The sequence below is a fragment of the Colossoma macropomum genome, unplaced genomic scaffold (assembly GCF_904425465.1).
Source record: "Colossoma macropomum unplaced genomic scaffold, Colossoma_macropomum, whole genome shotgun sequence".
NCBI lineage: Eukaryota > Metazoa > Chordata > Actinopteri > Characiformes > Serrasalmidae > Colossoma > Colossoma macropomum.
In genome coordinates this window covers 1,048,932-1,075,697 of record NW_023495530.1, presented here as the reverse complement: position 1 = coordinate 1,075,697, position 26,766 = coordinate 1,048,932, and the positions used below count along the sequence as shown (strand labels likewise).

General features: G+C 38.2%; 1 protein-coding gene across 1 annotated transcript; it reads left to right on the top strand.

Annotated features, from left to right (window-relative positions):
* Positions 1-235: 235 nt before the first annotated feature.
* On the top strand, positions 236-26,303 carry LOC118802331 (NACHT, LRR and PYD domains-containing protein 12-like). The gene is made up of 9 exons (XM_036562847.1): positions 236-322; positions 8,021-8,297; positions 8,914-9,006; positions 9,764-11,558; positions 12,241-12,414; positions 17,931-18,104; positions 18,349-18,522; positions 23,918-23,964; positions 24,088-26,303. The coding sequence occupies exons 2-9, from the start codon at positions 8,030-8,032 to the stop codon at positions 24,609-24,611; spliced, it is 3,249 nt and encodes a 1,082-aa protein (XP_036418740.1). The 5' UTR covers positions 236-322; positions 8,021-8,029; the 3' UTR covers positions 24,612-26,303.
* The last annotated feature ends 463 nt before the right edge of the window (positions 26,304-26,766 follow it).

Here is a 26,766-nt window from a genome sequence, read left to right as displayed (position 1 = left end):
ATATGTGTGTGTGTGTGTGTGTGTGTGTGTGTGTGTGTGTGTGTGTGTGTGTGTTTCTTTGTTTTTTGTAGTGAGGCAAATCTGATGGGAACAGTAATGAGGAAGTGGTGATTTAGAGAGAGAGCCTGAAGCAGGGTTGGACCAACTACAAAGTCAACACCTTGTTTTCTCTTTGTCCTACTGGTGGCTGAAAAACCAAAGCTAAATCCTTTAGATCCTCCATTAAAAGTTTCACCTCTGCTGTTATACCCCAGCTACTTTGTTCTCTCTCTTCTCCACTGGAACAAGGATTATTGCAAGTGGATTACAGATATTTTCCATGGTAAGATCATATCTAGCAGTGATGTTATGTTCATAACAAGAACCTTTGTTTGTGTGTGTGTGTGTGTGTGTGTGTGTGGGTGTGTGTGTCCACCACTGAAACTATGAACATCATTACTGTTAAAAAAAATGTCTTTGTTTATAGCAATCTAAGTACATTAACAGATCTAAGATATGACATTATTGGCATAGCCCCAACATTGTGATAACTTTTGCATGTTGATCTTTTTTTTTGCTTGCTGAACAATTAGAGCAGAGATGTCTCAATATTATAGTAGGGAAAACAGCTAGGTTAAGGTGGTTTCAAAACAATTCGATTTGGATCAAAATAGGCCATGGTAAATAGAAGACTGATGAATATGCCTGTGAATATTCCAAATGATTGCACATGTAAGCTCACTTATGCTCATGTGAATGTGTAATTGCTTAATGTCTGCTCTGTGCTCAGTAGAAGGAAGCTAGAAGAAGTAAATATTTACCTCTGAGAAAGCATGATTTTTATTTCTGTTTTGAAATGTCTTTAAACATGGAAATCATAATAGTGTAATTGAATTAGGTCAAGCCAAGAAGACAAAGCAATGAAATTTTATTTATATTGGCTAGTGCTTTGTACAACATTGTGACAAAGCAGCTTTTCAGATATTCAGAAAGGGGAACCACGACTCAAAAGGGGAACTGTTCCACGTCTTTCTCGCATTCTGGCCGAACCTCTCGCAGAGCATGCGCAGTGCAGATAAGAGGATCGGAGATCAATCTAAGATGTATAAGATATTAAAAATTAAAAAAAATACTATAAGTTCTAGGGTTCTACATTTGTGTGAGAGAAAGGCAAAATAGCTTTATAAATACTCAACTCTGTGTAATGAATAAGGCAAGCTGTTAAAGATTAAGCTGTTAAAGATGTAATGAACCATGCATAATGAACTAATTTTTAAAAGAGTGAAATATGATTATAGAAAATTCAAATAGAATACCTTTGGAGTATTCCTCAGAATTTGTACCTGATTCCCTGAGTTAGTTATATGCCTAGATATAAAAAATTAGAGCTTTTATTTCACATAGGGGACTTTTACTAACCTCAATTATAGCTTGTCCTGCCCAAGCCTGCATTTACTAAATACTGTGGATGTCCAAAAATAACACTCAATTAGGGTTCATTATTGGGTAGCAAATATATTTCAAAAAGCCCTTTCTCTGAGTTTGCTCTGGTGCTTCTCCAGTAGGACACACAAGTAACTTTTCCACAAGTCATAATAGGCCTGATTAGATTTAGTAAAGTGTTTTGTTTTTATCAGAGTCTTCGAATTTGATGTTTATAGTAAAGCCACTGTACACAACACTGCTCTTATGCTGACTGTGACCACAGCTCTGCAGTTAGCTTGATGTTGGATCTTCAGCAGATATTCACGTTTCACCCCTCCTATTGCTCACAAACAACCTCCTAAAATTTATTAAATTAAATTTTCTAAACCGTGGTAAACAGACAACAAACTACAATCATTATATTTCGTCAAAGTACCCGATCTTTCCATTTTGCCAAGTACATTTGATCAAAATAGCTAGAATCGCTGCAGCAAGCACCGAAACATATTCAAAGATGTCCGTATGACATACAGATCTAAAATCACTTGTATTGTACATATACCCATCTGACAAACACAATACAATCCTTAGTTTGATTCAAATTTGGTTGAATTTTAATGATTTCTTATATGTTTTTAAATGCCAAATGGATTATCCAAAATCACAGTCAAAAAACAGAAACAGAAAGTCAAAAAACCAGAGATCCAAAACTGAGCAAAGGCAAAAATCAAAGTCATAAACGTAATACAGGTCATACATGAAAAAGAGAGAAATGCTCAAGATGCACTACAAGGTGACAGTACTTCACAAAGTGTGGTTACAAAAAAGGCTCATTATATACAGAGAGAAACAGTTGTGTGTGATTAGAAGTCCAGAGAAGCAGAACATGATACATGGGTCAGGTACAGTTCTGAGTCACGTGATGATGTGGGGAGTCCTGGGAACTTTAGTCTGAGGTGGCCGTGTTGGCTGTAGTTTCAGTCATGCTAGAGGGAGGCGTGACACTACAACGTTTAGTTTGGTAAGATTGAAAAACACATAGTTTACCAAGACCCATGCCATAAACCCACTACAAGTTTTAATTTGGTAACACATGCACCTGTTAAATTGTACTCAAGTTTTCTTTGTAACATTTTTTTATTGTGACATATCCATATGACATACAAATCTACTGTGGACTTTGGCAAGGCATGTCTTGATGGAATTTTCAAAACATATTTCATTAAAATTCAATCAAACCAAAGCTTTTTGAATGTGTAGTACTATACACAACTAAGTTATTTTAGATCTGTATGTCAAATGGGTTTGTCACAATATCAATTTACTATTTGATCTCTTAAACAACAATTTAATTATTTTTTTAACCAAAGTTTGTTTAAAGTTTGTGTGTCAAATGGGGAAGGATACATGCACTGAGCAGCTTTATTATGCACAATCCAGCACTCATAATCATGAGAGCCAAGGTCATTACACAAGTAAACAGGGGTGATGAAATACAAACCAGTCAAAACATGAGATATTGCGGAACAAGAACAAGGAACCTGGCTAATAAATGCAGTAAGGAAACTGCAATACTTCAAAAGTCAAAGGACAAAACACACAGGTATACAGTAATGTGCAAAAGCCATAGCCACTTAGGCAAATGGTTTAAAATCATTTATTTATTACAGAACAAATACACTAACACAATGAAATGTAACTAGAATTTATTGTATTTAAAAACATTTGTTGAGATATTGTGAACTTGTTAAAAGCTCAAAATTTGGTCACCAGCTTCTTGATGCCTACAACAATTGCATGGATATGTTCAAAATTACCCATCAGTGTTCCTAATTTAGGGAATTGATAAGCCAAAACTACAAATAATACTGGGCTTCCACAAGGAGAGGTTTGGAAATGGTTAATATAACACAATCGAATACTTAAAATATATGGTGTAGTAATGTATTGTATTAATAGTATTCGTATGTGCTGAATGTTCATTGAACTGCAGATTGGAAAGTTTTCCTTACAAATGATGAAATCAAGAAATCATTCCTTTACTTCTTGATCACTAGAGCACTATAGATGTGATAGAAGAGATTCATAGAAGGCCTTTCCTCTTCACAGAGACTGGTTAAATTCTCAATGTCTCATATAGAAGTAATGTCAAAAGAACTTTGTGAACTACATAAACCATAATGCCTGGACATTTACATCAAAGGAGTGCTCAATTCCACTCCTACAGTTCCACTACCCTGTAAGGTTTAGTTACCTCACACCTGGGTCGTCATACTGGAATATTTTGTTACTGAGAAATATTCTCAAAATTCAACAAAGTGCATCTGTTTTTTTTCAAACCAGATATTGTAGTGTGATATGTTTTAAAAACTACAGGTGATGTTAGATCAGTATGTCAAATGAGTGTGTTACTGTTGTGAATTAATTTCAAGTCAAGTCAAGTCAAATCAAGAGGCTTTTATAGTCATTTCATCTATGTACAAGTACACAGTGGAGTGAAATTACGTTCCTCCAGGAACAAGGTGCAACATGGAACAAAAGACTACAAAGTTCAAACGTGCAGACATAAGTGTGCAAACAAAAATTAAACTAGAAACAATACAATAAATACAATAAATTAAACAGACATTAGACACAGTAAACAGACAGGACAGTGCAGCACCGACAGAGCACTCATTTCTGGACATGAGGTAGTGGAATAAGGTGCAGAAACATTTAACATTCTGTGATCTGTGAGTTTACGCTGTCAGATAACATACATAAACACAGCAGTTACTGAGGTAGTACTTGAGTAAACAGTGTAAAGCAGCAATGTTCCAGATAGGTGCAAGTAGAGCATCAAAAGAGGGGTGTGTTTGTGTGAGTGTAGAGTATGTGTATGAGGGGGTATTCAGATTGATCCTTCTGAGTTTAAAAACCGGATCGCTTGAGGAACAAAGCTGTTGCAGAGTCTGGCAGTGATGGCACAGATGCTCCAGTACCTTCTGCCAGACGGCAGCAGTGAAAAAAGTCTGTGTGAGGGATGGATGGGGTCATCCACAATGCTGGTGGCTTTGCAGATGTAGCGTGTGGTGTAGATGTCCATGATGGAGGGGAGAGAGACTCCAATGATCTCCTCAGGTGTCCTCACTATACACTGTAGGGTCTTGCGGTCAGAGGCGGTGCAATTCCCAAACCAGGCGATGATGCAGCTGCTCAGGATGCTCTCTACAGTCCCCCTGTAGAACATGGTGAAGATGGGAGGGGAAGATGAGCTTTCTTCAGTCTCCGTAGGAAGTAGAGGCGCTGCTGGGCTCTCTTGGCTATGGAGTTGGTGTTGAGGGACCAGGTGAGGTTCTCCGTGATGTGGACACTGAGCAACTTGGTGCTCCTGAAGATTTCCACGGCAGAGCCAGTGATGTTCAGTGGGGGCGGTCACCTCACACTCTTTGGAAGTCAACAACCATCTCCTTAGTTTTGTCCACATTCAGAGACAGGTTGTTGGTTCTGCACCAGTCCGTTAGCCCCTGCACCTCCTCTCTGTATGCTGACAATTCTTGCTGATCAGACCCACCACAGTTGTGTCATCAGCAAACTTGATGTGGTTTGAGCTGTATTTTGCAGTACAGTTATGAGTCAGTAGAGTAAACAGCACACAGTCCTGAGGGGCACCGGTGCTCAGTATGGTGGTGCTGCAGATGTTCTTACCTATCCTAACTAACTGAGGTCTCTCAGTCAGGAAATCCAGGACCCAGTTACAGAGGGAGGTGTTCAGGCCCAGTAGGCTCAGTTTTCCAATCAGCTGCTGAGGGATGATGGTGTTGAATGCTGAACTGAAGTCTATGAACAGCATTCTGACATAGGTGTGTCTATTGTCCAGGTGGGTGAGAGCCAGGTGGAGTGCGGTGGAGATGGCATTGTCTGTTGAGCGGTTGGGGCAATATGCAAATTGCAGTGGGTCCAGTGAAAGAGGGAGCTGGTCTTTAATATGCTTCATGACAAGCCTCTCGAAGCACTTCATGATGATGGGAGTGAGTGCAATGGGATGGTAGTCATTGAGCCAGGACACTGAAGACTTCTTCAGCACAGGGATGATGGTGGTGGACTTGAAGCATGTTGGAATGACAGCAGTGCTCAGAGAGATGTTGAATGTGTCTGTGAGAACATCAGCCAGCTCTTCGGCGCATTCTCTGAGCACTCTGCCCGGTAAGCTGTCAGATCCTGGTGCTTTTCATGGGCTGACTCTGTGTAGAGTTCTCCGCACATCAGCAATGGATGGACACAGTACCTGTTCATTTGGAGAAGGTGTGGTCTTCCTCACCGTCATGCCGTTCTGTGCTTCAAACCAAGCATAGAAATTATTAAGTGCATCTGGAAGGGAGGCATCACTGTCACAAGCAGGTGGCGGTGTCTTGTAGTTGGTGATGGCCTGGATGCCCTGCCACATGCGCCGTGTGTCAGCAGTGTTTTAGCTTAGCCTCTCTGCTGGCCCGGGAAAGCTTGGCTCTTGCTATACTGAGGCTTGCTTTATCCCCTGACTTAAAAGACTTGTCACGGGTTCTCAGCAGCATGCACACCTCTGCAGTCATCCATGGTTTCTGGTTGGGGTGAGTTGTGACGAGTTTGGACACAGTGACATCATCAATGCACTTGCTGATGTAGCCAGTCACTGATTCTGTATACTCCTCCAGGTTGATGGAGTCACCGGAAGTTGCTGCTTCTCTGAACATCTACCAATCAGTGTGCTCAAAACAGTCCTGAAGAACACAGATAGCTCCTGGTGGCCAGGTTCTCACTTGTTTCTGGTCTCGTTTGGCACATCTGATGAGTGGTCTGTATGCTGGAGTGAGCATCACAGAGATGTGGTCTGAGTAGCCATAGTGGGGGCGGGGCTCGGCCCAGTACACGCCATGGATTTTTGTGTAAACAAGATCCAGCATGTTAGCCCCCCGGGTTGGAAAGTCCACATACTGGTGAAATTTGGGGAGTACTGACTTCAGATTAGCATGGTTGAAATCTCCAGTGACAATAAACAGTCCGTCTGGGTGTGTGTTTTAGAGATTGCTGATAGCACTGTACAGCTCACTCAGTGCGGCGTTAGCATTAGCACTGGGAGCTACGTATATACATCACTACTATGTATGCCGTAGTCAGCTCTCTTGGCAAATAAAATGGCCTGGTTCTGACAATCGCAAACTCCACCAGCGGTGAGCAGTGACTAGAGACTAAAAGCGCATTTTTACACCATTCAGTGTTAATGTAAACACACAGGCCCTCTCCTCAAGTCTTACCAATGGCTAAGTGCGGAGTTCAGCTCGTCATGCTATGGCATATAAAAGAAAGTGTTTTTTTTTATATGCCTTAGCATTTATTTTGAGGTGCTGTACTTGAAAGAATAACTAACTAATAATAAATAACTGAAGCAGTGGCAGACACCAGATTTTGGCTTTAAGCAAGCATGGATAAAGCTCTCAAATCCATAAACACAAAGTGACTGTTTGAACTAAATTAACTAAATACACATAAGCACTATAAAATGAGTTACATTAAGAAGAGTTTGTGTTATGATGTGAAATATTAAATTTGTGCAATTAATAGTATGATTTTGTGAAGTATGTGCCATCCAAGCATTGTGTGATGGCGGACACTCATTGGCTCATTGACATTGAGTTGTAATAATGTTTTAACAATAGTTTTATGTTTTATTGTTGAAGAGGCTATATAAAAGAATCTTTAAGACCCTGTTAAGTTTGCATCACTAACGCTAAAAAAGCTTAACAACCAGCTGCCCTCAACTAGTTCAAGTGCTAACCTTTGCTAGCTTTAGCCTGTTTGCCATTCTAAAACAATGTCTAGCTTCCACTAGCTATCGCCTTTTAGCTCTGGAAAAATAGCACCTAGTTAGCCTCTGTTAACAACTTACTCAAACTAATAGCCTTCAATAGCATTTTGCCTGTTTGGCCTGGTAACATAAGCCAACTTTGAGCCTCTGCCAGCTTTTAGCAATTTGGCTCTGTTGATAAGCATAAATGAGTTACTGTTAGCTTGTACTTATTTGCTGCTGAGAGCTACTTTAATAAGTAGCAATTCTCCATTATTGGGACATTTCTACTGGTTATTAGAAAGAAGAGAGTTTTGGGAAATATGGTTTTGTTACTTTCATTTTTTTTTTTTTAATCTGTTTTGGTTCAGTACTTTGGTCAAAGAAAGAAGAGCTAATGCAAAGGGGATAATGTTGAGAACAAAATATTTATGTGAAGATATATGAGACAGTTTTAAGTCTATTTTACCCATAGTGTGTAGCTGTACTATAGCAATTGCCAATGTACTAGGGGGTCGACTTGGTAATGCTAGGCAAAATACAAATGAAAGACCAAAGTGTTTAGTTACAATTGTATTAGAGTAAACAAAAATGAATTTGAAAGCTTGAAGACAAGGCCACTGTTTCACCGTCTCCTTTATATCCCGCTATACAGGAAACACAACTGTTGCTTCCACCCCACACACCCTGGGCCGTGTAACATGTTTAATTGTTGCTAAAGCAAGCAATCACCCATAGAGAAATGGCAGATTTCTCCCTCTATATTTGACAAAATGGTTGGTTAAACTTGAATCTGTCATTCATCTTCAATTACAGTAAAATTAAATGGCAAACGTTCCACAAGTGTTGCTGGACACTCTGCAGAACTTGGGGGAAAAGGACCTTAAGCTATTTCAATGGAAATTGACCAGTGGTGTGCAAGGGTTCAAGAGCATCCCAAAGGCACTTCTGGAGAATGCAGACAGATTGGACACTGTGGATAAGATGGTTGCAAACCATGAACTCAGGGGAGCTGTGGCGATCACATTGGACATTTTGAAGAAGATAAACCAAAACCAACTGGCTGAGGAACTCAGGATCAATCTCAGAGAAAGTAAATAATGCCAATAATGCGATAACATCAGGTATTATGGCACACCTTGGCAAAGATGGGAGGCTGTGCGAAAATGTCAAAGATTAAGTCTGGATCATGTTTGGACCATCTAACAGAACAAACATCCACAGCATACCTCTAAATCCACAAAAAATAGTTCAGTAGCTACTAAACATTTTCAGTGGCCTGGTTTCCTGGCCAAAACACTTGGGGTTTTTCAACAGCCACTGTTGACCATGATATTTAGAGAGCAACATTATAAACTGGCATAAGCCAGTATAATTTCTTATATCAAGTAAGATTATCACTATGATCACTAAACTCCACAGCCATATAGCATGGTAACCTTTTTGATTATGCAGTTTCTTTTAATAATTTTACCTTACTGCAGCATGAAATTGTTTTTCTATATATACAGTGTAAAATTTATGTATTAAACTACAAATTCTTTTCCATGGCACTTTTTTGTCATCTTTACCAAGGATGCCACTTATTTTGGATATTTAACTGTATGCTGAAAATATCTTTAAATGAAACTATGATTTTTACACATATAAAAACGTCTAAGTTAATTTTGTGTTTTATATTTCTATTGTGATACCCCTTTGTCTCTCAGGCAGCGCTATACATAAAGAGGTAACTTGTAAGCGTCCAGCAGCTTCCTCCACTGCAACTCAGACTGAAGATTCAAGTAGTACTTTCACTGCAGGTAAACAACATATCATGGTAACGTTTACAAATACATTGGTATGAACATCACACTCAACTCAATTTCACTAGTTGCTTTTTTTGGTCAGGGTCATAGATCTCTGGGAATGCACTGAATGTAGGCAGGATACACCAAGTTCATTGCTGGGAACACACATACAAAGAACGATTTATCATAGCCAAACATCCATTTTTTTAACCAATGAATTTGCACAATCCTGCCATTGTGTAAAAGCATAGAAAGTGGCTACCAAATAGTGTCTAGCACAGTTTGGCTATAGTCTAGTAATTGTATAGCTACAGTACCTACCTAACTATGCATATGGTAGGATTAGCTGATCAGCTGGCCAATAAATATAGCTACAAGGTAGGTGTATCTAATGAATTAGAAAGTAAGCTTAAGAACCAAATTTTTTGGCCTGCATTTCATTTGATTTTAAATACCACAGTGACAACAATACTTACATGATCAAATGAAATAAAATTGATAGGGAATTTCTACTTGTTATTACTTGATTGACAATGTTTAAAGCTACATTATCTTTACTGAGATGAACATCACAGTATATTGAGTTGGCCTTTTGCTATGTATTGACTTTTTGATATGTTTTTGTTTTTACTGCTGCTGTACATTAGTCTATTCAGTTGGTAAAGGAATATATAATATTTTACGCATTAAAGAATTTTTACAGTCACCCTTACTCTCAGGTTATTAAAAGATTTGCATAAAGCTTTATTTTCTTCGTATTTTTCAACAGATGGAGAACAATGTGATGTCAGGAGGAATATAAAAACAAAATTTAAAGCAAAATTGGCAAAGTTGTATGAAGGCACTGCATTGGAAGGTGATTATATGCCTTTGAAAGACATTTACACAGAACTTCATGTGATTGAAGGCTGCACAGGAGGAGTAAACACAGAGCACGAAGTGAGACAGGTAGAAGCATTTTATCCCAAAACAGAAGAAACCCCAATCAAATTCAGTGATATTTTCAAAGTGTCATGTGACCACAATGCTCTTGGGACAAAAGTACTGACAGTGGGAATAGCTGGAGTGGGAAAAACAGCCTGTGTACAAAAGTTTATTCTCGACTGGGCTGAGGACAGTTGCAATCAGGATATAGATTTCATACTGTTCCTTCCTTTTCGGGAGCTTAACCTAATCAAAGATGAACAGTGCAGCCTCTGGGACCTTCTACTTTACTTTCATGATGAACTCTGTGGTGGAGATGTAAAAGAAATATTAAATGGTAGGAGTAGTGTGTTTTTAATATTAGATGGACTTGATGAAAGTAGAATTTCACTGAATTTTAACAAAAAGAGAGTATCCAATGTTACAGAAAAAACTACCCTTGATAAACTAATACCAAGCCTCATCAAAGGAGAACTTCTTCCCTCTGCTATTATCTGGATAACCTCACGACCTGCAGCAGCCAGTCAGATCCCACGCAAGTACTTTGATCATGTAACAGAAATACGTGGATTCAGTGACCCACAGAAGGATCAGTACATCAGGAAGAGAATCAGAGATCAGCATCAAGCCAGCAGAATAATCTCTCACATTAAGACAGCAAGGAGTCTTCATATTTTATGCCACATACCTGTCTTCTGTCGGATCTCAGTCACTGTGCTTCAGAAGATGTTGACGGAAGGCAAAGACATGAAAAATGCTCCCACTACTCTGACAGAAATGTACATACGATTTCTGCTGTTTCAAACAATGCAAAAGTCTGAGAAATATGAAGGACAGCAAAAAGAGATTAATACAGTTCAAACATTTACAAGAGACAAACAAACAGGAGCACTTAACATACTGAAGCTTGGAAGGTTAGCCTTTCTTCAGTTGCAAATGGGACAACTCCTATTTTATGAGAGCGATCTGAAAGAATGTGGCATTGATGTTGATGAAGGTTTGGTGTACTCGGGAGTGTGTACACAAGTCTTTAAAAAGGATGAGAAGATTTTCAGCTTCGTACATTTGAGTTTCCAGGAGTTCCTTGCCGCCATATTTGTGTTCCTCACATTCAGTCATGAATTCAACCCACTTCTTCAGACAACATTGGAGAAAATAACATGGAATTTAAAACACAGCCTGTGCGATCTCCTCAAGACAGCAGTGAATAAGGCCATGAAGAGTAAAAATGGACACCTTGATCTTTTTCTTCGTTTCCTTTTTGGCATCTCACTGGAGTCCAATCAGAGACTCCTCAAGAGTCTACAGCCAGAAATGGACATCAAAGAAGTGAGTCTGAAGAACATTGTAGACTACATTAAGAGGAAGATCAGGAAAACAAAATCCTTTGAAAAGAGCATCAATCTCTTCCACTGCCTAAATGAAGTGAAAGACAGTTCTCTGACAAGTGAAATTCAGAAGTACTTGAACTCAGGACTTCTCGCAACACAGACACTCTCATCTACGCATTGGTCGGCTCTTGTGTTTGTGTTACTGATGTCAGAGGATACTCAAGAGATGTTTGAAATGAAGAAATACAGGCCATCAGATGAAGGACTGAGGAGACTACTGCCAGTGGTGAAAAACACAAGACAAGCTCTGCAAGTATAATTTTTGTTAATTATTTGAAGATTTGCAAAAGTTCAAAGTATACAATTATTAAGTAATGTGTTGAACCATCTACAGTATATAAACTGTATACTGTCAAAAAAAAGTTTGTGAGCAAGAAACAATATTTAAGCAATAACAACAAAGTAAGGATGCATAAAAGGGTATGATTTTATATAAAAGATGGAATAAATTGCAGACTAATATAAGTTTTGAAGGCTCTGTATCCTCTGAATTAAATGCTCTTTACATGGCATCTTCTTTTTTTGATTTTGTAATGAACTAATTTGAAAAAATTGGTATCTTTATTATAAAGCCTGGACCATTGTAATCTCAGTAAACACAGCAGTGAAGTTCTAGCATCAGTTTTCAGTTCAGATTCAGCACTGAGAGAGTGTGACCTGGGAAACAATGACCTGCAAGATTCAGGAGTGGAGCTGCTCTCTGCTGGGCTGAAGAATTCTCACTGTAAACTGGAAGTCCTGAGGTCAGTTCTTCCTGAAATATGCTATAGAAATACCATACAATCTCCTTTCTAGTACCTCTTTCTTTTAGCCTTTGACACTTTGCTCAGGAAAGAGGAACACATCAGAAAAATTTTGTCACACCATACCAAATCTCATGTTTTAATTGTACTCTATATTGTATCTGTTGTATTGTACATGGCCATTACAGATTAGCTGGCTGTAATCTCACCATGAACTCCTGTGAAACTCTCTGCTCCGCTCTCAAATCAGCAAACACCCTGTTGACAGAGTTAGACCTCAGTAACAATGACCTGCAGGATTCAGGAGTGGCGCTACTCTCTGCTGGACTAAAGAGTTCATACTGTAGACTAGCAATACTCAGGTGAGTTTACTGTTAATTTGTTCTTAAATGAAAGCAGGAAAAATAAAAGTATGTGCAATGGAAAGAAGATTCAAACATATTCTTGAATTAAACACTATAAAGACACAATAGAGTTTTTTATTTATATTGCATTTATGCATTACATGAAATTGTCATGTTGAGGAGGCAAAATTAAATTGCATGAGCACATTTGCCATTTAGTAGTAATGAATCTTTAACAAAATATTTATTATGAAGGTTTGACCACTGTAACCTCAGTAAACACAGCTGTGAAGCTCTGGCATCAGTCTTGAGTTCGGATTTACTACTTAAAGAGTTGGATCTCAGTAACAATGACCTGCATGATTTAGGACTGGAGCTGCTCTCTGCAGGACTGATGAGTTCACACTGTAAACTGGAGGTACTAAGGTTAGTTTTTCTAATTGATATGTGTATATATATATATATATATATATATATATATATATATATATATGATATATGATATATGATATATATTAATGCTGACATTGATGTTACCAGTCACATAATACAGTTTTACTAATTATCACTTTGAGACATTTTTGTTTATAATCTTATTTCAGCCTGTATCTGGGGGCAAAATATAGATACTTTATTTTCAACATGGATTATAATGGATAATAGAATATACAAAGACTATTGTAAAAGTGTTAATGTTTCTGTAAAACCCCATAGGAGAATACAAAGTCTCCTCAGCGTTCAGTCTATGCAAGAGCCATTTTAGGCAGTGGGCCAGTTGTAGTAATTGTAGTGTGGTAATATGGGAAAATATATGTGTACACACACAAACACACCCATATATATATGGTGTGTGTACTAAGTAAAGAACATGAGCAGTCTAGGCTATGCTAAATGCTATATATATATATATATATATATATATATATATATATATATATATATATGTATATTACAATATGCATTAGCCTATCCCTTTTGCTGTGAGTTTGAAACTCACAGCAAAAGAGATATGCTAATGCATTTTCTAATGATTAGGCTAACAACTTGGGAAGGGGGAACAATCTAAGCTAGGCTAAATCATCAAAAGGAGGAACAGAAGGCAGTGGCAGCATAAGCTAAGTTTAGGCTAGTGGAACAAGGTAGACAATGAATGGGCAATAGATTAGGGCAAAAAGGACATAGCATAAAGTAGCAAAGTAACACCCAGAGGACAAACACAACAAACTGCAGGACTTTGCGAAACAGAATCAAAAATATGTGGAGATATCCAAGAATTATTTAAAAACAAATTTGGTAAAAAGTGATTGATTAATAAGCAAGTTATGGTCACCATATCACAGTACATGTGTGTGTTTTTTATGAGTGGATCTTGACTGCTCCAGCATGGCAGATGCGCAGGTATATCACCTCAGATTAAGAACAACAGACAATGTGGCTTCTATATATGTATATTGGTCTTGTCAGAGAAGAGAGGGCCCTGAATGTCTGCCAGTCAGTAATCAGTGTCTGGTGATGGTGGAAAAGGCTCTCAATTAACTCAGTTAACTTGCCAGATGGCAGAAAAGTGAAGAGTCTAAAAGTGGAGTGGCAGGTTTTGTCCACAATGCCAGTAACCTTGCTGATGCAGCGCTTATGGTAGAAGTTCGGCCTTTTCAGCTGTCTTTGTAATCTGCTGTAGGGTCCTGCTGTCCAAGATTGTGCAGTTCTCTTACAAGACAGTGAGTTAGCTGGTCAGGACATACTCTGGATTGAAAGTTGTGAGAATGGAAAAGGCAAGGTTTGTTCTCATCATTCCCTGCAGGAAGTTAAGCTGCTGCTGTGCTTTAATTGTTAGCCAAATGGTGTTAAGGGTCCAGCAGAGGTCAGTAATGCATCTTTGATTATATTCTAAGATCTGATTTATCTACTCTCCATTTTCAGACTTTCCATGTGTAAAATCAGCAAACAGTCCTGTGAAACTCTTGCAACAGCTTTTCAGTCAGCAAACTGCAACCTTAAAGAACTGGACCTCAGTAACAACAACCTGAAGGATTCAGGAGTTAAGATGCTTTTTGTAGGAGTGAACACTTCACATAGTTCACTCTGTAAACTGGAGAAACTCAGGTGAGGTTTTGGAAAGTCATTCTCATTAAGACAGTCAAAAGTCACTCTACACCAGCTGCAGCCATTCCCCTGATCACAGTGGACCCCAACATTATAAAGTATTAACTTTATATATATACATATATATATATATATATATATATATATATATATATATATATATATATATACACACTAAATTGTTTTGACCTTGAGAATGCAAAAATTATTTATTTATAAATTATAAATCATTTGTAAAAAATGATTAACTAGTTAAATAATTAGAATACCTTACATTTGTATAGGTTTTACTGAGGGGTACAAAACATACATTATAATGAAGTTTATGTGATTTTTTTTTCAGCAGTGTTTTGTAAATAATCATATAGTGAATAGTGAATGACATTTGAATTTGTGATGTGTTCTTCATTTATGAAGTATTAGTGTACATATGTGCTTCCATAAATAAAAATCTTTCATCAATAAAAATATAGATAAAACCAATATGTATAAAAAAATAAATAGAATATTTTGTATCTCCACTAGCCATTTAGTGTATTCAATCTTTTCTGCTTATTTCTGTATTTGTGCTGCCTTTGTTACCTTATAATAAATATAGATTTATTTATTCTTATAAAGAACAATAAGCCCACAAAGTAAAGATGCAACTGCATGTCAATAAGGCAGAGTTCTCAGTAAAAATGAAAAACAAAATTAAATCCTTAGAAATGTGTTGAGGTATTTATGGATAAAAAGTTAGATGCCAGAAATGCCATGGATGAGAAAGGTTAGATGTCCAGATACCAATACAGCTCACGTCTTCTGAACTGTGTCTTCTATGCCAGCATATTGATACTACAGTAACTCCCACACTAAGAGCAAAGTACATGTACACTATGTGTTCAGCAGTATCCAGACATCCTTTCTAATGTCCTACTTTTATGTGACAATAGAATTGAATGCTCTGGAGCAGCTGCACACAAGCCAGTGGTCACCATGTTAAGTGCCAGCTAGATCAGGTATAAAGCTCCATGCATTGGCCTGTGGAGCAGTGAAATTGCATTCTCTGTATTGATGGAGCAACCATCTTTACCAGAAGAGTAGAGTTTGTTATTGCAGCAAGGGGAAGGGGAGGGACTTCCTAATATTACTCATGGTTTACCCTTGAAAATAAAGGTGGAAAAGCAGGTGTCTTTAAACTTTTGAACTATTCTGAGACTTTGGTAATGTTTCAGAAACTCTTTTGGGTATGTTACATTTGTTCTTCTTTTGTAGACTAGCTGGCTGTAATCTCACAAAGAGGGCCTGTGAAGTTATCTGTTCTGCTCTGGAATCAGCAAACTCCTTCCTCATGATGCTGGACCTTAGCAACAACATCCTACAGAACTCAGGAGTGAATCTACTCTGTGATGGGATGAAGAGTTCACATTGTAAAGTGGAGATACTCAGGTGAGCTTTCTGTGAAATCATTTTTGAATTAAAACATTAAGACGTGAAAGAACACAAAGCCAAGACCTGACAGACACAAATACTGGTGCTACATATACAAACAAACCAGACATGGGAACAGGTTGGGCGGGAGCAAGAAAATAAAACAAGCCAAAAAAGGAGGTGAAACAGTTTTTGTGAACATTTTGATTATTAATGTGGCTGCTCTATCATTAATCATGTGAATGGTTAGGTAGGTTAAGTGAGTTCTGTGCTTCAGGACAGAAATGTCCTGATAGACTGTTGTTGAGCTTCACATTAATGTAGTGAACTAAGTGACAAAAGTCAGAGGCAAAAAATGTTTCAGAAGCAAAAGAGCAATTCCATAAGCAAAAAATACTCAATATTTTGCTTGGGGATTTTAGCATTTCATTTGAAACTTTTGGCACAAAATGAACTCCATACATGTCCTGCAGCTTTTTTCATGACTCATCTTTTTCTCTTCCATTCTGTAGATTGTCTGGTTGTTTGGTCACAGAGGAAGGTTGTTCTTCACTGGCTTCAGCTCTTAGTGTAAACCCTTCACACCTGAAAGAACTGGATTTGACCTTCAACCATCTAGGAGACACCGGAGTGAAGCTTATCTCTGCTAGGTTGAAGGATCCACACTGCAACGTAGAGATACTCAGGCATGTACAGTTTGGTGTATGTCTTTTTAGTGCTAGAGCTGGGATTGGCAACTTTGATGATGAAGATATGAAGGGACAAGGAACTTTAGTCCTCACTGTCAGAAGGCCAAACTGTAGATCTGTACTCTCCCATAGTAAACCCTCTACTGCTAACCCCTAATTTAAGTTTCATATAGTCAGGTTCTTCAGTGTTTCTTTCATAATATTTCCCTTTTTTTGGCCACTTACAATTGCTATATAAAGCTGCTTTTCCACTGCATGGTACAGCTCAACTTGAAACTACTCACTTTTGGTATTAGCTACTTCTTCTTCCACTGCAGATATAGGACCCCCTCAATGTAGCTGGTCATCATAGTGATGCCTATGATGTGAAGGAGACAAATATTGTTCAAAAGAGGCTGATGGCAGCAAGACAAAAGACTGCTGAAAAAAACGGCAGAGTTCCGGAAATGCTGCACCGGAGTTCAGATGTCCAATCAGTAGTCTGTAGCATTTTTATGTCACCTTTTGGTTTCGGCTTAGCTTGCTTGGAACCTCGACAGAGGTGGTACCAAAGTAGTACACACTAACAGGTACCAGATTTGCCTAGTGGAAAAGCAATAAAGGCAAGTAGCGTCAAGTCGGTACAGTGCAGTAGAAAAGCTGCTTAAATGTGACCAATTTTACATTTTTGGGTTTGGATCATGTATTTCCAAGCATAAAAGCATGCACTCTGTCTCAATAGCTCTGGAAGTGTACCACCTCAAAATATGTTCAAGTCCCAGCTTAGTCAGCCTATATTCCTTCAATGGTGAACATCACACCTCACTCAAAATTGATCCTACATTTTTTAAAGAACTTTCACCATAATCTCTGGTGGCAGGATAATTAGTGAACAACCATTGTCTGTGTCAAGAAACATGGAAGAGGACACTTTTCTAGTATGACCCTTTAACTATATTAAAGCATCGTGAAGCAATTGCTACCTTCCTCTGCTGTAGCATCAGCACTAGGAGACATGTTATAATTGTTGGCATACCTTCATATTGACTAATCATTTGCAGAACAATTAGCTTGAACACTTGTTAATGCCAGGAGTTCCTAGAGTTGGCTTGTTAATGACAAGTGTAAAATTAGAATGACATCATGATATGTAAATCCTAACATCACAAAAATATAATATTCAAGAAAGAAAAAGCATAATGCCACAAAAAATTACACAGTAAGATTTACCTTTGTAAAACAGGAAGACATAAATTACCAACAGAATTACAACATAAATGATTTTTTAGACTGATTGAACATTTGATTCGATCCCCTCCCAATACTGTTTTATACTTTTCTCTTCTTTTCTAGGCTATCTGTCTGCAATCTCACTGTGGATTCTTGTAGAGCTCTTTCATCAGCTCTACAATCAGAAAAATGTCCCCTGAAAGAACTGGATCTTAGTAACAATGACTTGCATGATTCAGGGGTGAAGCTGCTCTCAGCTGGACTTAAGAGCTCTCACTGTAAACTGGAAACACTAAGGTGAGATCCATTTAATCATTTAAAATGGAAAAAAGATACAAAGATAGAAAGTTACAATGTCACAGTAGGACAATGTTCTATTGTTTAAAAGTTCAGTTAGGGCCATCTGTCCTAGCATCTTTGTCTCTATGTGATTTGTACATATTTATCCTTATCCAATATGTTAGGAGCTGCTCCGTGATCCTTTTTACTTCTTAAAAATATAGTCCTTGTACCCACTTTTCCCCCATTTTCTTCTCTGCAGGCTGTCTGGTTGTTTGGTCACAGAGGAAGGCTGTTCCTCTCTCACTTCAGCTTTAAATTTAAACCCTTCACATTTGAAAGAACTAGATCTCACCTACAACCACCCAGGAGAGTCAGCAGTAAATCTCCTTTCTGCTAAACTGGGGGATCCATACTGCAGACTGGAGACACTTAGGTATGTACAGATTTATGTATATGTACATAAGAAAGAACACAATATGTGTACAGTGCTGTTTGAAAATGTGTGTATCCTTTAGAATTATATGCATTTCTGTATAAGTTATTTAAATTATAACAACAGATAAAGAGAACCCAACAAAACAAATAACACAAACAATTATATAGTTTATCGTTCATTTACTGAACAAGGTAATCCAACATTATATATTTTGGTTAGCCGAAGTATATGAACCTCTAGAGTTATCAGTTTGGTTTATGGGATAATAGGGTCAGGGGGTTCAATACATTGGATGACAATCAGGTAAGTGTGACTGACCCTAGCCTATTTTAAAAAAATCAACCTGTGTCTTCACCATTAAAGTCTGATCTTTACCAAACACAATTGGTAGTGCAAGAAATGTCAAATGAGATTGCTGAGGACCTTAGAAAAGCATTAGCCAATGGTCCTTAGGCTGGAAGAGATTCCAAAAATATTTCTGAAGAGTTTGGACTTCACCAATGAACTGTCAGACAGATAGTGTACAAAAGGAGGAACTTGAACACCAGTGTTACCCTTCCCAGGAGTGGTCATCCAACAAAAATGACTCCAAGAGTAAGGTGTACAATCTCTTGGGAGATCTCAAAGAGCCCCAGGGTAACATCTAAGGATAGACAGGCTAATATATATACAGGCTCTCTTACACTAGCTAATGTGAGTGTTCATGAGTCCGCAATTGGGCAAACACTGAAAAATAATAGTGTGTATGTAACAATAGTATGGAGAAAGCCAAACAAAAATATATCTTCCTGGCTTAAATTTGAAATGTTTGGCGAAAACAAAACAGTGCATTCCAGCATAAAAACCTCATCTTACCAGTGAAACCCAGTGGTGGCAGTATCATGGTTTGGGGATGTTTTGCTGCTGTTGGACCAGGGCAGCTTGCCATCATTTGATGGAGCTATGAATTCAGGACTGTATCAAGAAATTTCACAGGAGGATGTTTGGGCACCTGTCCATCAACTGAACCTTAACAGAAGGTGGGTCCTGCAAAAAGAAGAGGATGCTAAGAGCACAAATTAATCCACAAAGAATGGTTGAAGCAGACAAAATATTTCGTTTTGGAATGGTGTCAAAGTCCAGACCTTAATCCAATAGAAATGTTGTAGCAAGACCTAAGAAGGATGTTCATGACAACATAACTGAATGAGGCAGTTCTGTTACGAGGAATGGACCAAGATTCTCTGATCACTTTGCTCAATAAATTAATGAAAAACTATATCATTGTTGTGTTATCTGTTTTATTTGGTCCTCTTTATCTATTGTTATGGCTGAAATAAGTTGTATATGGATGGTAGAAAAAAACAATACAATATAAAATGATAATGGTGGATCAAATACACTCTGTGGATCAAATCCACTGTTCAGGTAAGACTCATAAACTCTACTATAATATACTAATAACAGTCACTGGGTGCAAGTCCAGTGTATATCACAATATGTCATGCTGTATTTCAATACATGACAAATCCTTAAATATCACATAAAATAGAAGTATAACATGTTATGCCATATTGTGGCAGCAGAACAATTGGTATGTCTTATTTTTGAAAATGTATGATAAAATATGTGAACCTTTTATCATTTACAACAAAAGCACAACATACTTAATCTAGCATTTAAGAAAATGCATACTTGTGTTTAGGACTGTCATGCATGAGCCCCACACTTCAAACAAATTTGACAGCTTGGATGACACCTTAATATATGCGTCACGAAAATGGATCAAATATATGCGTCATGAAAATGGATCAAAAAGAAACATCTTAGTTTACAAAGATTTACATACATTTCAGAATTTAGCTTCAGATAAATTCAATATTAGAAATATTGATTTGCAAAAGATTTATTAAAAGACATTTTAATGAAGGATTTTAATGTTAACGAAGGGGAGAAGCTCCTCCTTAGAATAGTTCCTTAAGGGGATATCTGAGAATTTTCAATCCGCAATACAGGTTCTCATAAATATTTTCCTGACGAGAACTAAAATGAAACGGGACTAACAGAGCGCACTTCCCTGGTTAAATGGAGATAAATGGAAACTAACAAAAAATGTGATCAGGACCAGCTATGTGAATAATTATAAAGTAGTGAGGCTTACATTGCTACAAACAGAGTAATGAAAGAGTTAAATACGAAATTAGTACTAATCTAAAGTAATTTTAATTCAAGAGGCAGTTAGTTGCAAGTACAACACTTTACTTTCCAAAGGAACTGACTTTACAGACAGTCAACTTCAGAAAATATGCAGACAGTTAACAAAGCTATATCCACACTTGCCCAGCATGATCTCATGACCTAGAATAATCTCATTACAATAGCAATTTCTAGGTTTACTTTTGTATTTTTAGATTTAATTGAAATCAAAACTATACTAAACTAAAATCAAATTAAAGCATTCTGTATAGTATATAGTAAGTAAGTAAGTAAGTAAAGTTTATTTATATAGCGCTTTTTACAACATGTGTTGTCACAAAGCAGCTTTACAAGGAAATCAGCATTACAGAAAGAAATCCGGGTCCAAGCCCCCATGAGCAAGCCAGTGGCGACAGTGGCAAGGAAAAACTCCCTAGGGAAACAGGAAGAAACCTTGAGAGGAACCAAGACTCAGAAGGGGAACCCATCCTCCTCTGGTCGACACCAGATAGTAAATATTGTTAGTACAAAACCGGGGAAAGCAGGTGGAGCATGGATAATTAATTTGATTAGTTTAGTTCATGCAGCATCAGCATCAGTGGGGTCAGGTTGTGAGGGTGAGGTTTGCATGGCATAGTACAGCATGAAGCTTGATGGTGGTCAAGCCGGTCCAGAGGGCTGGCAGCAGTGGCACCCAATCAAGGCAGAAGAGGCAGCAGCATCAGACGCATAGGATGGGCAGCTGTTCAACTCGGCAAAGGAAAGAAAGAAAGGAAAAACACACAGAGAGTCAGTTCTGTAATGGGTGTCTGATTAATTTGATTAGTTTAGTTTATGCAGGAACAGCAGCAGCATCAGTGGGGTCGGGATTGTGAGGGTGAGGTTTGCACGGCGTTGTACAGCAAGAAGCTCAATGGTGGTCAAGCCGGTCCAGAGGGCTGGCAAGCAGTGGCACCCGATCAAGGCAGAGAGGCAGCAGCATCAGAACGCACACGATGGGCAGCTGTTCAACTCGGCAAAGAAAAGAAAGGAAAGGAAAAACACACAGAGGGTCGAGTCTGTAATGGGTGACTGATCCAATTACAGTGTTAGCAGCGCAGCAGAGACTCTGGCAGGTATAAAACTGACAGGGAAAACTAATTACCAAAGGCTTGACTATACAAGTAAGTTTTTAGCCTAGACTTAAAGACTGAGGCTATGTCTGAGTCCCGAACATTAACAGAGATTATTCCAAAGCTGGGGGGCTTTGTATCAGAAAGCTCTCCCCCCGACGTAACTTTATTAATTCTAGGTACTAATAGTAAGCCAGCACCTTGTGATCTAAGTAGGCATGATGGTTCATAGTGAGAGAAAAGTTCACTCAGGTACTGAGGGGTGAGTCCATTTAGAGCTTTGTAAGTCAGTAAGATAATTTTATAATCAATCCGAAATTTAACTGGTAACCAGTGTAAGGTTGATAAAACTGGGCTGATATGGTCAAACTTTCGGGTTCTAGTAAGAACTCTGGCTGCAGCATTCTGGACTAGCTGAAGTTTGTTAAGGCTTTTGCTGGGACATCCAGACAGCAGGGCATTACAGTAATCTAGCCTTGAAGTAATAAATGCATGAACTAACTTTTCTGCATCCTGTAGAGATAATGCATTTCTCAATTTAGCAATATTGTGGAGATCCAGGAAGGCTGTTCTAGTAATATTAGTTTTATGTGCGTCGAAGGACAGATCAGGGTCTATAATGACACCAAGGCTTTTTACAGATGAGCTTGATGCAACTGAGAAATTGTCAAGTTTAAGTGTTAAATTAGACAGTCTGTTTCTAGCCGCTTTTGGACCAAGAAGTAGAACCTCTGTTTTATCGGAGTTAAGAAGGAGAAAGTTACTTGACATCCAGACTTTTATGTCTTTTATACAGTCTTCAATCTTGCTAAGTTTAATTTTATCATCCGGTTCGCTTGCTAAGTATAACTGAGTGTCATCTGCATAGGAGCTTATTGTTGACAGAATAGGCTTGGTTATTTCTGGCAAAATTTCCTTGAGTAAACCTGTAGGAATTGGATACATACAAGCAGTTGATTTTGCGGAAGAAACGATTTTAACTAGTTCATTTTCTTGAAGTAAGGTAAATGATTCAAGCCTCTCTGCAGGGATTATAGTATTCTCAAGGTTGAGGATAGCATTATGGGGGAGCAGGTTTGAGGAGTTTAATTGTGTATTCTGAATTTTCTGCCTAATTTTTTCAATTTTGTCACTAAAGAAGTTCACAAAATCGTTGCTGCTATAGGCTAATGGCATCTGTGGTTCACTAACTGTTTTGTTCTTTGTTAGTTTAGAGATTGTGCTGAATAGTAATCTAGGATTATTTTTATTGTTTTCTATGAGAGAGGAGAGATAGGCTGAGCGTGCTGTAGCAAGTGTTCTTCTATAGTCTATAAGGCTCTCCTTCCAGGTGGACTGGAACACTTTTAGCTTAGTGAGGCACCATTTTCGCTCAAGTTGTCTGGCAGACTGTTTTAAAGCTTGAGTGTGATCATTATACCAAGGGGCGAGTTATTTTACTTTTTAATGGAGCCACACTATCTAGAGTAGATCGAAAATTATCCTCTAAGAGCTTGGTCATAGTATCTAACTCAGTAGGATTAGATGGACAGCTGACAGCTGAAGTTTTCTGATAAAGCTACCAGCTGTGGAGGGAGCTATTGTCCGCTTAACACAATAACATGGTGATAAACGCACATTACCACTAAAGTGAATTTTGTATGAGATTAAGTAATGGTCAGAGACTGCTGTGCTCTGGGGGAGAATGGTAGAAAGTTATCTATGTCTACACCAAAGGTCAGTATTAAGTCTAGAGTGTGGTTGTGGTAGTGTGTGGGCCCCTTTATGATTTGGGTGAAACCTATGGAGTCTATGATAGATATATGCCTTGCTTAGTGCATCTTGAGGATTGTCGAAGTGGATATTAAAATCTCAGACAATTATTATTTTATTTGAAAGCGTTATTAGACTTGATAGAAAGTCAGAGAATTCCTGTAAGAACTGAGAATACGGCCCTGGCAGCCTGTAAATTGTAATTAGTGAAAAGGAATTTTTATTTGTCTAACTGTGCACTAATTATTAGCTGTTGTGTGTCACAGAAGGGGGGAGAAAATACAGAAATTAAAGGAAAGGAAGAGAATATTTTGTAACTGATGGTGCTGTGTATGCATGTGTGTTTTGTTTAGGGTGGAACATTCAGGGAAGAAATGGATCAAAGCAGGCCTAAGAAAATGTAAGTGCACTGTGTACAGTGAAATAGTAATTACAGTGTAATAGTAATGTTTTCTCTGTCACACCCACACACACACACTTTTTGTGTGGAAGATGGTTTTCTAACTTCTCTTCTTCTGTGCAGATACCTGTGAGCTCACATTAGACCCAAACACAGCACATGAAGATCTCGCTCTGTCTGAAGAAAACAGAAAGGTGATGTATTTGGGAGAGCGTAACGAGTATCCTGATCATCCAGAGAGATTCGATGAGTATGCACAAGTGCTGTCTAGAGAGAGTCTGATGGGGCGCTGTTACTGTGAGGCTGAGTGGAGTGGATGGGCTGCTATAGCAATAACATATAAAGCAATCACCAGAAAAGGAGACAGTAATAAGTGTCAGTTTGGATTCAATGAAAAGTCCTGGATACTGTACTGCTCTCATATTAGTTACTCTGTCAGGTACAATAAGAAGATCACTGACATACCTGTCCCTTCCTCTAAAAGAGTAGCGGTGTATCTTGATTGGCTGGCCGGCACTCTATCCTTCTATAGCATATCCACTGACACAGACACATTGACACATTTACACACATTCCACTCCACATTCACAGAGCCTCTCTATGCAGGGTTTAGGGTTTGGGTCTCTAAATCCTCAGTGCGTGTGTAAAATAGAAGCCAATTCCTGCACATGTCCTTAAGGAAAACATTTATGCCCATCTTTATGTACATCTGGGTTTGGCTAAACTGTCACCAAAAATGCTCAGGTACACTGTGACATTATGACTTTCAAATTGGGTATCAGAGGCCCTAATTTGTGCCAGGAAAATATTTACTACATCATCATAAGGTCCCTGGTGATTGTAGTTTATAAGCCATCACAGTTGTTGTAATGTTCTAAACACAATTCTAAACACTGAGCTGAAATGTACGAAAAGAGATACTGAGAATGAAATGTAATTCCATGCTGACAGCGTTTTTATCATAACCAGTGGCCAGATATGCAAACACAAGAGGATCAAATCATGGAAGTTGTAATATGCTTGAAGTATGCTAACACAAGTGTCTGAAAGGATTTCATGACTATGGTGGTCAAAGCATTGTATCTGGAGCATTTAAAGCAGGAAGGCACACAGTTCCAACTATTTTTTGACAATCTGTATGCACGTGGGCGCAAGATGGTTAGCACCTTCAGACAGGAAGGTGAAACACTGTCTGATATGTAATACCACCAACAGAGATGCAGACTGGGAAGTTGTGGGGTAGGATACTGTACAAAACTTTTAATTATTTATTACTTTGATATTAAAAAAAACATCCTACATCTTTGCAATTGTGCAGTGTGCTGCCTCACTCCTAATGGCACTTGGAAAAAGTCATCTATATGCCTACATAAAGAACAGGGTGACCTTGCAGATGGCATTGCAAACAGTGCTTATATGTACCTGAATTGTGTCTCTCACAACATTTTGCTCTGACCCAGTGGCAAAATAATATACATGAAAACTTACGAATAACGCTCCATTTAATGCTAACTGGTGCTCTACATCAGCAGATAGCCAATCATTAATTACCATAATTTGACCTTACCATAACCGAAAAGTGAGCATTCATGTCCAAATTTTCTAAATGATGTAGCCTACCTCTTAACATGTGATGGTGGAAGTTATTTCTGTCATCCTGCAAGTGCTCTAAATTAGCCATATTGTTTGTTTATGTTTTCCATTTGGTTGCAGTTCCTAGTGCAAAAAACTGTGTGGTGCCAACCGACTTCTAGAAAGACGTTTAGCTCCACTACTGGAAAGGGGCCATCATAGGACCATTGACCAGATATTGTTTACTGCTCTTTAAAATATTAACATGGTAGTGGCATGTTAGTAGATTCCGCACTGGTTAAAGTGTATCAGACTTAGACACTTAGACTTGTGACAAGGACATAATCTTGTTAGCATACTTTGTAGTGCAATTAGAGGCTATGGCTCATATTTTACATTTACAATTTGTGCAGGGCTGGCACCACACATTGAGTTTCTGAACCTTTGAAAACAGCAATTGCCATGCTATCCAATGAAAATAAGCACTTGATTGACCAGGACAAAGCACTTCACTAGGAGGACTTCCCTACTGTGGTCAACACAGAAGGGGAAACAACAACCGGAAAACAAACATTATATTTTAGACATTTTCAACTTATGCAGCTTTTGACATAGTCATTCTTGACACTTTAAAAAATTATTTTATTGGCCTAGCTTCTAACAGACAAGACAGTTTCTGTGTCTGTCCTACAAGGGTCAGAAAGGGGTCCTCGGCTGTTTAAACACTTAAGTTGGGAAAAGATTCATACAAAAATTTGTGTCTTCAGTTCCCATATGAGGATAAGTAATTGTATATAGATTCATTTTATCTGAATTTTAATATCATATGTTTACATTTGCAACCTGTGTTTACATTTTCAATCTTTAAAATGCTTCATTGAACATTTTTGTGTGTTTATAGTAAAACAATTTTTCAAATCCAATTTTATGTGTTTTAGTGTTTTTGTCCAGTGTTTGGGTCCATTCTATGGTATGTCAGTCTGAAAACTTGTCAAGTCATATAGGTGATGTTGCACTGAAAAAAGATACCAAACATTGGCACAATAAACAGACCAAAAAGCATTCTCAGGAAATTAAAGACATACAGTTACAGACATGCACAAAACTCAGCATCAGAACAAGAAGGGGACTTGTGAAGGAAGCCTTAGAGAGGGCAGTAATCACTTTAAAGGAGCTAGAGAGTTTAGTGGCTGAGACTGGAGTGAAGGTGAACCGGTCAGAGAGAAGAGA

Bases quoted from the DNA above. Each gene is read 5' to 3' on its own strand.
- LOC118802331 (XM_036562847.1), top strand. From the start codon at position 8,030: ATGGCAAACGTTCCACAAGTGTTGCTGGACACTCTGCAGAACTTGGGG. The intron at 9,007-9,763 runs GTAAACAACATA...ATTTTTCAACAG, and splicing joins AAGTAGTACTTTCACTGCAG to ATGGAGAACAATGTGATGTC. The intron at 23,965-24,087 runs GTAAGTGCACTG...TCTTCTGTGCAG, and splicing joins CAAAGCAGGCCTAAGAAAAT to ATACCTGTGAGCTCACATTA.